This window comes from Sinohyriopsis cumingii, chromosome 7 (assembly GCF_028554795.1).
Source record: "Sinohyriopsis cumingii isolate HCF-2022 chromosome 7, ASM2855479v2, whole genome shotgun sequence".
NCBI lineage: Eukaryota > Metazoa > Mollusca > Bivalvia > Unionida > Unionidae > Sinohyriopsis > Sinohyriopsis cumingii.
The window spans coordinates 120550508-120566803 of NC_142967.1; the positions used below are offsets into that span (position 1 = coordinate 120550508).

At 35.1% G+C, this 16296-nt stretch overlaps 1 protein-coding gene across 1 annotated transcript in view; it reads right to left on the minus strand.

The window, feature by feature from the left end:
* LOC149796036 (uncharacterized) overlaps positions 1-16296 on the minus strand; it is a 43712-nt gene that overhangs the window by 27320 nt on the left and 96 nt on the right. Inside the window, exon 1 of the mRNA XM_089965957.1 lies at positions 16053-16296. This exon is cut by the window's right edge and continues 96 nt beyond it. Coding sequence (XP_089822083.1) covers positions 16053-16103 — 51 coding nt within the window. The 5' untranslated portion in view covers positions 16104-16296. The remainder of the gene's footprint in view (positions 1-16052) is intronic.

Below are 16296 nucleotides of genomic sequence, written 5' to 3' on the forward strand. Positions count from 1 at the left end.
AACTGCCTTATCAGACACATCTGTCAGCCTGAGGTGGGTTGTTTTGGGGGCTTGGGGTTCGTTCTTTTTTTGCATGATTTGTCACTTCAATTGTTTTCTGAATTTATCTTAGTAAATGAAACACTTTTTCTAAGAGTACCGTACTTTTACTCTGGAAATAGCATATTTTTCTGTTATATATGTCCCTCTGGTAACCAATTATGTCTGAGTAAACATTTACAAGCATTGAAAAACTGTGTTTAAGTGTTGATGGTCTTTTGATTTTAGTAAATCAACACATGTTAACTGATTTTAGGCTATCTGAGAACAAATAATGAACATGTTTGAACGATAGGTTACTATCAGAGCAAATACTCGTTTTGCAAATTTACTTAATAAATAACGAAGTATTATCTTGAAAAGAAGAAAAAAAATTGGCAAAATTTAACAAAATAAAATAACATACAGTAAACTGAACGTAAGCCCTAACATTTTAATTCAGAATAAGAAACGTTAATGATAGTTTGATATATAAATATATACAGACAGACATAAGCCATACACTTATATCCGTAAAGCAGACATACATGCATGCATGTACTGTGAAATAAGGCCCTGGATGTAATACATGCCAGTCGTCCAAAACTAAATAGAAGTTTTGTTTCTGATGTCCAAGGTGGGGATGTTAGCATGGAATACATGACACTTTCCATTACCGGCGTTATTCTATCATGCCAGTGCTATTGGTAGAAAGGTGTTGAACCTAGAAAGATACGATTTAACCCGGATGGGCATATTTTTGGAGTCTGCGAATACGATTGCCTTCCTTTGACTGCTACGTATTGCTATCATTACTCGATGGTTAAGAAAGTTTATATTGGCAACAATGGTGTATTCATTAAACAGCATAAGAAGATGCACCGACGTTTCATACAGTAAACTAATACATCAAAAATATATATTCATTGGAAAGAACCACCTGTTCCTTCTCTCAATCTATCCTCAGTTTGTGTTTACAGTTCACCTCCTGAAGTATGAACCTCGACCCGATGCCATTGTCCACTAACACTGCATCACACTGAGCGTGAAGATTTCTACCTTGTGAGACTGAAGTATTTTGATGTAACCGCTTGCGGAAACTCAATCTTGGACATTTTAAATGAATGTGGTTTATGCAAATATTTTAGTAACATCTCAAAGGTTTTTAGATGGGTATTACCTTTATCTTTTTATGCATCATACTGTTTACAAATGTTAATATTTTTACGTGGTTTAGTTTATCTAGTACTTTATCTTTCTTTACATTGTTTTAGAAGAGTTTGTCTTCCTGGGTTGTTTTCTCGCAATTCATATTTACATCCTTCGAACATTTATCTTTAGTTGGCACCATTTAGCCACTTTTGTACTGAGGTATTGTAAATGACACTGACAGAGACAGGTATTGTAAATGACACTGACAGAGACAGGTATAGTAAATGACAGAGACAGGTATAGTAAATGACACTGACAGAGACAGGTATAGTAAATGACACTGACAGAGACATGTCTAGTAAATGACACTGACAGAGACAGGTATAGTAAATGACACTAACAGACAGGTATAGTAAAAGACACTGACAGAGACAGGTATAGTAAATGACACTAACAGAGACAGGTGTTGTACCCCAAAGTTAAGTTTAAACATATCCATTGCTGGAAGACCATGAACTAGTTTTTATTTTTGGCAAGTAAAAGATCGTGGATTGCAGATGAGAGAGAAGAACTGCATCTTTAATGGAAGAATGACACCATTAGCAGTCTCTAGGCGGTGTGATAAAGTGACGTAACTTTAGCTACCGTATCTGTTATTGACAGTTATCTGGTGTAGTGAAGCCACGTGAATATTAGAACAGGTTGATTAAAGTTTTTGTTGCTCCATATTTACAAGACGACATGACATAATTTATTGGACAAAAGGAAACTAGAGATAAATATTATATATGCACTTTTTCGACGTCCTATGCATGTGTAGCAATAATAATATAAACAATCAATGGATAAAGAATCATGGTAAGTGCCCTTTCATATACAATATTCAGAGACTTCCCTTAAAAGCCGAAATGATATAGTTCGTGTACAGTATTCAGTGGCTCCCTTAAGAACCGAAATGATATAGTTCATGTACAGTATTCAGTGGCTCCCTAAAGAGCAGTCTTGGAACATTTCATGCCGAAATGATATAGTTCATATACAGTATTTAGTGGCTTCCTTAAGGGTCGTCGTGTTATATTTCATGTACATTATTTAGTGGCTCCCTTAAGAACGGTTATATGTGATAAAGAATAACTATTTTTCAAATATGTGTTAATTATTTCTTCCAACTGCTCACAGCCGAAGAATTGTTAATCGTTTTTATTCGACAATTTTACATGTATGAGATACATTCCTTGGATTAAAGTCTGTTACACCCCTATATATAACAACCTCTTTCCGATGGGCAAAACCCATACTTTATAACAATGAGTATATTAAGCTGGATAAACAAGCTCTTTTAGATGGCCAAAACCCATATCTTAGAAAAGCGAGTCTAGTGATCTGGATAAACAAGCTCTTTTAGATGAGCAAAACCCATATCTTAGAAAAGCGAGTCTAATGATCTGGATAAACAATCTTTTTTAGATGGGCAAAACCCATATCTTAGAAGAGCGAGTCTAGTGATCTGGATAAACAAGCTCTTTTAGATGGGCAAAACCCTTATCTTAGAAGAGTGAGTCTAGTGATCTGGATAAACAAGCTCTTTTAGCTGGGCAAAACCCTTATCTCAGAAGAGTGAGTCTAGTGATCTGGATAAACAAGCTCGTTTAGATGGGCAAAACCCATATCTTAGAAGAGCGAGTATATGGCTAGAAGTGACAAGGTTTACAATGGTCAACACTTATACACAAACAAAATTTTAAAAAAAAGTTATTGTAAATAATCTACAGCAAAAAAAGCATTTCGTGCTAGCTGGCTTTCGATCCGTTGAATAGGCCGAGTGCATGTACATGCGAAGGTTGTGTTATGGAAAGTGATGACTGGGTTGTTGTGTTATTGAGTTTACCTATGAATCAAATACAGTACGCTGGTAACAATAGCCACGTAACAGTAATCAGTACATGTTACATCCACCGGGTAAATCAAGTTTATAATAACTTTTTTAAAAAACAATGATAGATTCTCACGCATAATTTAAAAAGAATGCTCTTATTTTTAGTGGGGAGGAGTAATCTCAAGTTCTTATTAACGTGTTATAGTGCTTCCAATTACAATTTTATGATACTACTCTGTGTAATTTATCACCGCTTTAGAACTGTTCCGATGTGTGTCTTTTCATACAATGAGAAAGATTTTATTAGTGTAATCTCTAGCTTCTTTTGTTTCGTTTTTGTTGTCACTAGTATTTGTCTATCTCCCCATCCACAAAAGAAAAGACATGGAACATGGCAAACGTTGAATTTAAGTTCAGTCTGTCCCAAGGTGAGAAAAATCAATCTTCTGTGCCAAAAAAATGTAGGAGTTATCTCCCATCTCACATTTACTTGTTTAATTCTGTTGGATTTACGTCCCTTGGATAACATGAAGAGTGAATATAGCCATTATGTTTCTCAGAAAAATTAAATTAAAGAGAGAACGCCTATGAAATTACTAAAGTTAACGTCATTCATGTCGATGTAGTTAAAGTAAGTATTTCTTTATAGGTTTTTAATATGTCCATGGTGTTGATAGTGATATTGGGTGTAATGCCTTTGAATACATTAATTACTTTTAACCGCCGTTTGAAGAAGTCGTCTCGCGGTATGAGTTTATATCGTCTTCCCCCCCCCCCCCCCCGTATCACTAAGACGTGAACTGAGTGAAGTTGAAATAACGATTTCTTTCTTTTTCTCTTTTTTAAATAAATTTGTATAAAGTGCGTGTTTTAACTTTGACATTTAGTGGTTGGCAAAAAAGCGTATTAATCCTTTGCTGTGTGTAATTAAACAACGACTTTCTGAATGGCGTTATTGATTTATACTGATCATTTAGGGAGTGTGCATTGGCAAGCAGTTTTACATTAATAAATAAAGCACTGAACTCAACTGTTGTTGTCACTTATATATAAATATGAAGAATTAAATTTGATAAAAACGTTAATTGTATAAGAAGTTATGAAACATTATTACTTTAAATGGTGATAATTAACCAACGTCGAAATGTTGGTAACATATCAACATATCGTATTTAATGCAATGGAAGTAACAGATCGACATATCGTATTTAATGCAATGTTAGTAACAGATCGACATATCGTATTTAATGCAACGTTAGTAACAGCTCGACATATAGTATTTAATGTAATGCTAGTAACAGATGGATATATCGTATTAAATGCAATGTTAGTAACAGATCGACATATAGTATTTAATGTAATGTTAGTAACAGATGGATATATCGTATTAAATGCAATGACAGTAACAGATTGACTTATGGTATTAAATGCAATTGGAGTGACAGATTGACATATCGTAATTAATGCAATGCAAGTGGCAGATTGACATATCGTAATTATTGCAATTGGAGTGACAGATTGACATATCGTAATTAATGCAATGGAAGTGACAGATTGACATATCGTATTAAATGCAACTGGAGTGATAGATTGACATATCGTAATTAATGAAATTTGAGTGACAGATTGAATTATCGTATAGTGCAATGGGAGTGACTGAGTGCAATATCGTATTTAGTGCAATGGGAGTGACACATTGACATATCGTATATTTAATTCCGTGGGAATGACAGATCGGCAGATCGTATATTAATTCCGTGGAAATGATAGATCGACGTACCATACTTAATGCACTTCGTAACGACAACAAGTCCTATTTCGGTCTAATGCAGTCCTATATAAAATATTTAATTATCATTAATCATCATTGACGAAGGTATTGAGGGTTCATAACTTCAAGGTCAACAATCCCCAGAATTTCATCTTCAACTTGAAGGTTCTAAACGCAGACCCATTTGTTGTTCTCGTTCTATAATGCAGACAAGTGCGTGGACGTTTTGATATCAACTTGTATAACCCGTTTAGTCAATATATTGTGCGCAAACATAATTAAAATGTAATATCTTTTTGAGGCATGCTTTGCAACACTAGTTCATGTAGATCGTATTTTACATATACAGTAATACATCAATGGCGCGTACTAAAATATGTAAATACGGCAATGCATCTGACGTGCAAAGCGGTTGGTTGAATATCTGTTATCAGCCTGCAGCGAAATTTTAACAGGGAAAACGCATCAAGCAAGGCATTTCGAACGTATTTAGTGAGAAACTCTCTGCACCCTGTGTCCTTTCGATTAATACCGAGATAAACAAATAGGCAATGTGCAGGATAAAACGTAGGGAAGATCTGTTAAGACAGTAGCCTTTTTGGCTGCAAGACAAATAAACACCCGAGTCTGGAATTAACAGATGTGGCTCGTTGCTGTAAATTGAAGTGGTTGTGTTTCTAAATGACTACTCTTGTAACTGAGCTGGTTTTAGAGAAATCAACTACCACTTTCATTGGTCGACAAACTCAAAGAATCGTCTTATAGAATAAATAAAATAACCAAATTGCACGAGTTTCAGATGCTATAGTAAGAATAACATTCTAAACACATTGTAGTTGTACATAATACCCTTTGTTTCACTGATCTTAATTGACCAGAAATCAAGGACGCCACTTCAGGTACTTCCCAATCCGATTAAAATCAAGATCGTCGTATCAGTATCTTGATCTTTTCATTCACCAATCACAAATTACGTCTTTTAGACTGCTCAAAGTGGTCAATGTCATTCTGAACACATCGTTGTTAATAATAACTCTCCCTAACAAAGATATAGAACGCTTGATCTGATACGCTACTAAAATCCGACTGAGAAGTCCAAAAGTCACCTGCTCACTAATTTTTATAAGCGTCTTGATAAGTAGATCTTCATTGTAATCAGACAGGTTTCTTTCTCATGGTCCGACTGAATTCCATTTTAATAAGACTGACCTCTTTCATACGACCCGAATACGCCTCATCATAATCAGGCTGTCTTCTTTCATAAGGCCCGAATACGCCTCATCATAATCAGACTGTCTTCTTTCATAAGGCCCGAATACGCCTCATCATAATCAGGCTGTCTTCTTTCATAAGGCCCGAATACGCCTCATCATAATCAGGCTGTCTTCTTTCATAAGGCCCGACTCAGTTGAAAATATATTGCTTTACATGCAAATCTATAATGCTCAAAAACATCTGAATACCCAAAGTAAAATTGAAACAATTATATACATATATATGTAACTATTCCCAGAACTTTTAAGTAAATAAGGGCAACTAGCGTTAGGAAATGAACGTTTCCCTCTGATTTTAAAATCCCGCTGGGACAAATAAGATTGCGGGAGCTTTAGAGTATGAAATCATATATTTTTAAAACATGTTTGCTTTCAAACATAATTAATATCGTCGTGCAAGTAGACGAAACTGAGAACTGAAAATGGCTTTAATTAATGATGGGCACATACTGTACTTTTTGCACAGTGGCAACTATCATATTCCGTCTTAATTACGCTAATTAGATGATTGTTTTATACGATGGCACACATCGTAGGGCATGATAGATGTCTAATTATATTATTGTTTTCTGGTGAAAGCTTAGAGCCCGTACTTCTCAGTACAGAAAGAACGTCATTGATGTGCCAAAACATCGCTCTGCTTCGGGTCGGTAATATGCTGAATTCCAAAGCTGTGAGTAATATAGTCCGACGGACCTAACGGGCTGTAAACAATCAACGATGCAAAATATCCGACAGAGGGGAAAGGCGTCACTTAATAGCTAGTTTCAGGACTTGGCCACGGTTCAAAATAGCATATAGTTGCTTAGTTGATAATCAGAATATGGAGAGAGAAGCCATTAAACAAGATGCAAACTCAGCAAATGTAAATATGATTTATTACTGGAATTTACGACGATATTATGCGTGTCGAATGTACTGTCTATTCTAAAACAGAAACCCTACCCATTGTACCACGAACTAATATTTATAAAATTTCATTTTTAATTTATTTCGAACATGGTTATTAATATCCATACATCCTAAAATAATGAAAAATGCTTACGTGTTATTGCAACTGTTGTACAGACACTTGCTACAGTGCATATAATGGAACGAGCTACATAAAACTATTAGACTGCGTTTTGTTTGATATCTTTGCCACCTAATTACTGATTACGCACCCCCACCCACCCACCCAACTTGCAAAAGGAAAAATCCGTATCTCGCCTGCCGGATTGTAGCTAATCAGGCTATTGAAAGAAAGGAGTTAGACAAGAAATACCAAGATTTTGAACGGAATAAAATCCAATTCAAAGGTTTGTGAACTGGGTCTACCAGGACCATGGATGCACCATGTTTTTCATAAATGTGGTTGTGTATATTTATGCTCGTCGTACTTAATGGAACGCATCTCCTTCCCACAAGAAATGAACCTCTGTTGATTGAATTAATTTTCTGAATGGTATTTAATGGTACATCTGCAGACATAAGACAATATCGAGATAACGGGATTAAGCTGCATTTTTAGGGACACACCACCGCGCCCGGTCTTGTTTATGCTACAGTCAAATTATCGTTCCGCTGCATATGTACCATTTATGCAAGAACATGCACGGTGGGGAGCTTTTCAACTTTAAGAATATACATGAGCGTTAAAAGGATCTGGAAGTTTCGTACAAAATCTGTCTTTGCTCTAAGGTATCAAGTTCTGTAAATAAATCCGTGCTGTAATCAGTAGATGCCGACAATCTGAGAATGCATGTGTTGATATGTTTGGAATGTTATCGAAAGATGACTGCATCAGCATGCTGATTTAATACACCTCCTGCTGTAAAACTCTGAAAATCAACATCATAATGTAATTCTAAAATTATGAACATAACTGCTGAACACGTGGTCCCAGAGTGTTGAATTTAACCTAAAATTTGACCACTTAATCGCTGACTCCATTCCAGACCAATGCACATATTGTCTTAGGCATGGTGAAATAACATCATTGCAAGACTTTGTAGAACCATGGAATCTATATAATACAGATTGTACTATTTCGATCTCTGAAGATATATATATATATATATATATATATATATATATGCTATTTAGATCTCTGATGGAATCTATATAACACAGACTATACTATTGAGATTTCTGATGGAATATATATATATATATATATATATATATATATATATATATATATATATATATATATATATATAAAACAGATTGTACTATTTCGATCTCTGACAGACTGTACTATTTAGATTTCTGATGGAATATATATAACACAGACTGTACTATTTAGATCTCTGATAGAACTCAGATATCAGTAATTAAACCAGAACAGAATTTAGGTACATCTGCTGCCTGTATTACTTGAGTCTTGTGAATCTCTAGCAAGATAATATAATGTTTTAGTGACACAAGAAGAATGCAAAGAACAAATCGTTGCCAATCAAAGTAACACGGATATTACAGTTTTATTTGCCTTTCTACCTCAAAGTAATGTAAACTGAATTAAGATCGATACGTCTCAGTGCACATCTGGAAAATAATCCCCAAACCAAAACAAGAACAAAGACCCAAGAAATAATTATGACATTGTTTTTAGATGGCGTGGAAAAGCGTTATGAATGCATCTGGAATATATATTTTTATATGTCTTGTCTTGCTAGAAATGGCTGCGTTTCCAATAAAACAAGGGTTTCGTGTCTACAGAAGCTTTGAGAGAATAACATTTAACCTTTCATGATAACATGATGTGTTCTGTTCTTCTTTTAGGAACTATTAAGTTTGTTCTCGTGCATGAATTGTTTCAAACTGCTAGCATAAGAAAGTTTTGTTGGCGTATTCTGTTATCTTTACTTCCCAGTAACACTAGACTCGGTTTCAACGATAAAATCGTTAAACCCAATAACAAGACGTCTAAGTATTTGTAGAGTTGCTATGGTTACTAACTAATCCGCACGTGCTACACATGGTGTACAAGCATGTAGTGTTATGGTTTTGCAGCCAATGGTTCTTTGGCGAATGAGCTCATACTAGCCAGATATGAGGCCTTCTTCGAAAGTATTCTTTGTACATGAGGTGCGGTTCTGGAATATTCCACCGGGCTTCCTCTATTTTAACCTGACTCACGCAAAGGAATCTGAATGATAAACTTCTTACTTCATACCGTAATTCGCCATATGTTTTCATTGTCATGACCTTGATGTAGACGGTTTAAACATTTATTTATGAATATCATGTTTACATTGCCAACAACAAAAAGTAGACGGATTCAGAGATTATTTACGCTATTTAAAGTAAAACTGCGGAAAGCGATTTAATTTTAATTCAAGTTTTGTGGAAAATTCTTCGAAGTTTACTCTATTTTTCTTTCTTTTTTGTGAAAGAAATTTGTTACAATATATCAGATGCGCCATTTGTAAGAAATACTCTTATGTATCTTGGTTTGTTTGTTTTTCCTTTAGTATGAACCGTCCGACATGACAAAGCCAAGTCATTCATGCCAATTATGGCTGCCATTACAAATTCCTGTTTATTTTCAAAGAATAATAGACGTTCACTTTTCACGAAGTGGGAAGCTGATTCCGTGTAAAATACTTCACAGTTGAAGAATCGTTAGAAAGAACTAATTCAAGATCAGTTGCTTTAATTCTAATATTTGTATTATTATTATTATTATTATTATTATTATTATTATTATTTAGATTAGTAGCTAAATATTCAGGGAGAGATAACCTGAATCGCTTACAAAAACAAAAACATATCTGCCATTAAAGATAGATTACTTAAATAGGTATGGATCGACCAGAAAATGAGTTCTTAGAGATTTCTAAAGTAGAAGACAAAACAGCAACTTTAAATTTATTTTAATTCCCCAAAAACAAATTAAAGAAGTAATAAACTAGGTCAGAAGCCCGGACTAAATATTCTTTCTGTTATCTTTAATAACTTTTGGATGACATCAAAGTTTCAAGATAGTTCGGAGTCCTTGTCTCGAAATTTACTGACTTTCGTACGGAAAAAATAAAGAAACCACTCTAAGCGCTCTCTCTCTCTCTCTCTCTCTCTCTCTCTCTCTCTATATATATATATATATATATATATATATATATATATATATATATATATATATATATATATATATATATATATATATATATATATTGCACATGTGGTCATCAAAACCATCAATTGTTTTCGTTCGCCATTTTGTTAATGCACCTGATGCACGTTTTTAGATATTATTAACGTTATAATGACAGACCTTTGGACCGTGAGCGCCTCATTAGAGCTAACTGTCAGTTTAGCGCTGCTCAACAATTTCAGTTATGTTAACAATTCCTGCTGTGATCAAAGACAAGAAATTAAGCCATATAGTTATCATGACATCTAACAACCGCTAGAAAACCAAAGGCTGTACCGGAAAATGAGAACCATCTGGCAAGGTACCTTGCAAACTTAAAAGCGTATGTTGCATGTAATTACCGTGTGTAGTTTTATCTGAAAAAATATAATGACTCTCGCGCAGCGCATGTTAAGAGCGAGGGAGGGCGGCTTATTTGCAAACAAGCCAGAAAATATAATTCATGGACTACAAGAGATATTTTTACAAATCCATAATCTATTTTTCCACTGAGTTTGTGAATATATTAGACAACCGGCTGAAAAAACACCATGGGCTCCTTCTGCACTCCAGACTAAAATGTATTGTAATAGTCCAATTTCTCATTCGTTGTAGATCGATAAATAACTTTTCAGGGTCCCCGCCTGATCTAACGGTCTAAGGCGCTCGCCATTACACATCTCATCTCTCGACCAACGTGGGTATGTAATAAAGCTGACCAGTAGCTTCCAGTGGGTCGGTGGTTATTCCAGAGGTCTTCCCGCGTACTTCTTCCAGTAAAAAAAAAAAACAACACCCAAAGAGTCCCCTGATGGGGCTGGCGCTTTACTATGTAAAATAAATTTCCAGGAATTAAAAACAAGACCATTTCTTTCTTTTAACTGATGAGTGTTGAAACCATCTCTGACATTCTACGAACAATTCCAAATTATCTGCTCTAGTGCATATATTTTACGATACCTAAGCAAATCCACGCAATACATAACATCCATTCAAGAAGAGTAGTGACAAAAACATGTTTAAGACATTTTGAACCAACTATGTTTCATAGTAGGTATCTGTGAAAACCCCTTTGTTGATATATGCATCCATTGGGTAGGAATAAAGATAATGATACTTTCAAGTTACAACATCCCATTCAGGTGTAGCAATACATATATTTTCAGGATGGCTGCTGTGCTGGCCATGTCGTACGTTAGATCGGCACTAATTCATTTAAGACCAACTAAGTATTATAGAAAGTCTTGTAGTGGAAACGTCATGTTGACATGACCATTGATTCAGGAGGAGTAGAGATAACAAGATTTTCAAGATGGCTGCTATGGCAGCCTTATTTGGACATCAGATCGGCACCATTTTAATTTAGGACCGACTAGATATCCCAGATAGACGTTTTAGTGGAACTCCATGTTGATATCCTTTCAAGAGAAGAAGCGATAATAAGATTTTCAAGATGGCCGTCGTAGCTCCCACATTGGACATCAGGTTGGCACTATTTTCATTTAGGATCAACAAGATATCATAATAAGTTTTATTTTGTTGTTGTGAAGACTCCATTTTTATGAACGTCCATTTCGGAGGAGTAGCTATGTAGAAATATTTTCAAAATGGCCGCTTTGACGGCCATACTGGATGTCCGAGCTGAACCAATTTAATTTAGAACCGGCAAGAACATGGGATGAATGTGTAAAGTTTCATGCCTAGTTTCCAAGTAGTCTGGGATGATTAGCGATGACAAACCCGTGCCAACGGACTGACGGACGACAGACGACGGACCATCCCATATGCTCTTTTGGTTTGTGACCAGTAGATCTTAATGGAATGGCTACCGTATAAGGTATATCATGTGCTAAAAATAATGTTTTACCCCGCAAAAAGAAACCAAACAACTAGCCATGTTGACTACTTTATGTCATAAAGTGGGTGATTCCACCGGATTAGGAGATTTTAGAATGATAATAATTCAAAACATACATTTTATATAAACTTAGGTCATCATCTCGTGTAACTTGGCGATAGTAATCTAAAAAACATTGCTGACGAAGCAAAACACCCAATGCCAAGAAAGTTCCAGGAATATTACTTTCCGTGATGTGAGCGTTTACGGGCAAAAAAGTGTTCTTTGGTGCGGTAGGAATTTCTTTTTTTTCTGAGAGGCCTCATATGGGATTTTATAAGTACCTAGTGGCACGTGCCAGCCCACGTGTCCAGGTATGCAATTATATATATATATATATATATATATATATATATATATATATATATATATATATATATATATATATATATATATATATATATATATATATATATTGTTGATACAGTTTTCCAGTGTCCTTTATATCAACTCTCTTTCCATCGATGGAATGTATTCTTAACTGGCCCTTCGAAGTGCATAGTTAAAGCAAATGGTAGAATCTGGAAAAGGAACACCACGATTCAATAACCGACTCTACTTGTATCAAATTTGATCATGTTCTCGTGTGAATTCTTTCTTTACCGATCCCTAAAACATTATTTTGGTTTGATAGAAAATGCACATATGTCTTAGCTGCATTTTCCTCTTATTTATCTTTTTATATGTACTTGTTGTACGAAATAATATAACTCTTTGCTAAGTTGGAGGAACAAAGCTCGTTTAATTATACTACTATGGTGTAAAATTAGTTTAGGTATTTATTGATAGAATGAAGAAATTTTTATAAAACAATAACATTAAAAACAACGACATTAACTGCCGTAAATTAGAGTGTGAGCACCACACTAGATAAACATAAGCAAATAACGAAGAATAAATTCTAAAAATCAGCAAATAAAAAACAAAATTCATCATGTAGTACTATCTAACAAAATAATAAATCAAAATAAAGATCAAACATATCCAATTACATTAGATATTATCGAATGACCTTGAAAAGGTTGTGCAACTCTAAAAATTGATGTACATTGTTACCTTGGGATGATATACAAATTTGTGTTTCCTTAAGTTTCTTTTCTTTGCTCGTGTAACTACTTTATGTATCCAATACGTATTTATTACATTTTTTTAAATAAGTTTCGCTTTCTTTTTTCGCATCTTTTATCAAGGTTAGCACGATATCGTATTAACTCTGCCAGCCCTGAAATGGGCCCCCATATTTCTAGAGGCGGCATGAAGCTATTTATAGTAACAGCTAGGATCAGATTTCTGGACTAGTGGTAGAAACTAATCCGGCAAAGACCGGATTTCCAATTGCCTTTAGTTCCGTGTTCTCTCATGATGACGTAATCGTACATACAATTAAGACGAAATTATAACCCAGTCTTTCAGAAACGATACTTCACACCTCCAATGATTGTGAATTATTCTCAGATTTCACTGTGGTCTTTTCCAAATACAAATATTATAAACTTGTGAATATCAAATAAAATCTGCACCTGAAGCAATTCCAGGACAAAGTGAACAAATATTGAGAGTCTTAATGACAGGAAAGTATTACGCCAAACTTCAGTCCTTACAGGATTGTGAATTAAGTTTACATTTCCTGTGTTTTATTTTAATAAATATGTGGTATATTTAAACTATTGACTGAGAATGAAGTCTACTGAGTGTTTGAAGGTTACTTGGGCCAGTGTTTGCAATCACAGCATTTGTACAGTTTTCATGTTAGTATAAGTCTAGCCATTTATACAAAGTCTCTGCACAAAAAAGAAAATACTGATTACATTTACAATCGGGTGGGACTCGATACACTGCGACAAATTTCTGACTGAACTAAATAAACTCGGGAAAACAGGAAAATTATGCAAAGTCATTCTGTTATTTCCATTTCATTTAATATGATCTTGAAATGAATCAACTGAAATTTTAGAGCAAATAAAAGATCGCCTGCTTCTAGGTTTCACTACACCACTTAAAGCAATCAGCTGTGAGTGCGTCATAAAGCAGTGGGGCCCCGAGTGGCCGAGTGGTCTAAAGCGTTCGCCGTTACGGATCACTGCCATCTCACCTCTGTCTGCGCCGGTTCGAGTCTCAGATTCAGCCAATGTGGATATGTGAGAAAGCATGCCAGTAGCTTCTCGTGGGTCGGTGGTTCTTTCCGGGGTTTTCCCGGTTTCTTCCTCCACCATTAATACTGGCCGCCATATATGGCCTATCGTGTGCTGAAAAATGGCGTTAAACCCCACAACAACAACAACAACAACATAAAGCAGTAGATGAGAAAATCATATATTTTCGCTGCTTTTCTGGAGATTTCCTAACAGTGAAAAATACTACCATGTTCAATAGAAAGAAGCATTGAAGCCCAAAATTGTTTACTGAGATCAACCTATGGGCTTTTCTTTTTGTTGGTCTGTCACAACAAAGCACAAAACTGTGATTCGGCCGTTTCAGGAAAGATCACGTGCACTACACATTCCACTTGTTTATTGTTTCAAATCCAACTGTTTTCGGAAAATACATCATAACGTACAGCTATTTTTTTTAATACATGTTATGTCCAAGTTCGAGCTTAAATTAAACAATATTCGCTGGGGCATCTGATTTCATAAGAAATGCACTGGATTTCATTAAAAATATGGTTAAAAGGACGGACATGTATCACGAACGTAGATAGTATGGTGATACCTGATGTACGGTGTATCCACGCAAAAACAGATCATTGCCCACGCACATTACAGAATGTACTCGAAGGTATGCCTTATCTGAGAAATATAACTGGGAGTGCACATAAGTGTTGCAAAACATCTGATAAGTCCTATACGAGCTCCAAAAGAAAAAATAACTGATAGCCCAATCGATGATTCTTCCAATTCATAAGTACACTCTAGATGCACAATTACATATATCTTAGAAATATTATGGCAAAAAGTAGATATTTAACTAGCTACAGTAGCTTCAAACAATCACATGTCTTTATCAATGTGAAAACGTTTCAACCCAGGAGAAGTATGCTCAAAATGAATGAATACGCGTCTTGCAAACGATGCGCGTGAGGAAAATAAAGCTAAAATATATTCAGATGATACCAAATGCAAGTCTGAAAATTCGAGAAGAATTCGATTTTTCTTTAATTGAACTACTAAATTAATTGCCTCTCGTACAGAGCAACAGAGACAGTAACGTCATTAAATCAAACTGGAGCACATCATGAATAATTCCATGGTAAGCATGGCAGACATTTCTGAACATATTTCTCGTTCTAGTCAAATGATGTGAATTAATTTAAGAACGCCTTCCCAGTGCAATACTAATTTTCCTCGAAATGGCGTTACAGTTTCTTCTTGTATTATACAGAGGCTAAATCAAAGGTCAAACTAAGTTTCGTATATATTCATGGAACATTCAGGTAAAACTCCATAACATATTAATATATTAAATTATTTCAAAAGAAGAAAAATGACTATGCAATTCTGAATATCGTCAGACGTATTCATACGCGATATTAAACGAGTGCTTTTTTCCCCCCGAATCAGGCAAAAACCAGAAAACGGTTTTGTACTTATTTCTTACCCCCACCCAGTCCACCTCTTTTACGTTTTCCAAATATGTTCATCTGTACGCTGTGAATGAAACTCGAACAAAATTGGAATTTAGAAAGTTCCATTTAGTGTATTTAGGAATATTGAGGTACGGACGTCGGTCAACACATCTAAATTGTTCTGCTGTAGGTGTTTAATAAGGATTAAATATCCGGATCAATCATATATTATTTCAAAGGTATGTCATAGAGCGGAAATCCGATTGAAAATAAATAAAATGATTTCTAAGTAATCACTTATTAAATAAATCCAGATTTAACCAAAATGCAGCATGAAACATGGCGTCAACAACATGCACATGAATCAAATCTAAGTGAAACTCACCTTTGAAGTGAGAGCCCTGTCCATTCCCATGGGTTTCACGCGCTCTGCCATTTTATAAAATTGCTTGGTCACTAAAGGATTCTAATAATTGAATAAATCAAGGCTTGATTCTCCTCTTGATCGAGTCTGATACTTGTTGAAACTTCCTCAGCAAGGTTTAAGCTCTCTCCGCAGCTTGCAGACGAAAATGAAAAGACAGAAGAAGACTGGGATGGCACCGACACTATTTTACCACAGACAAGCG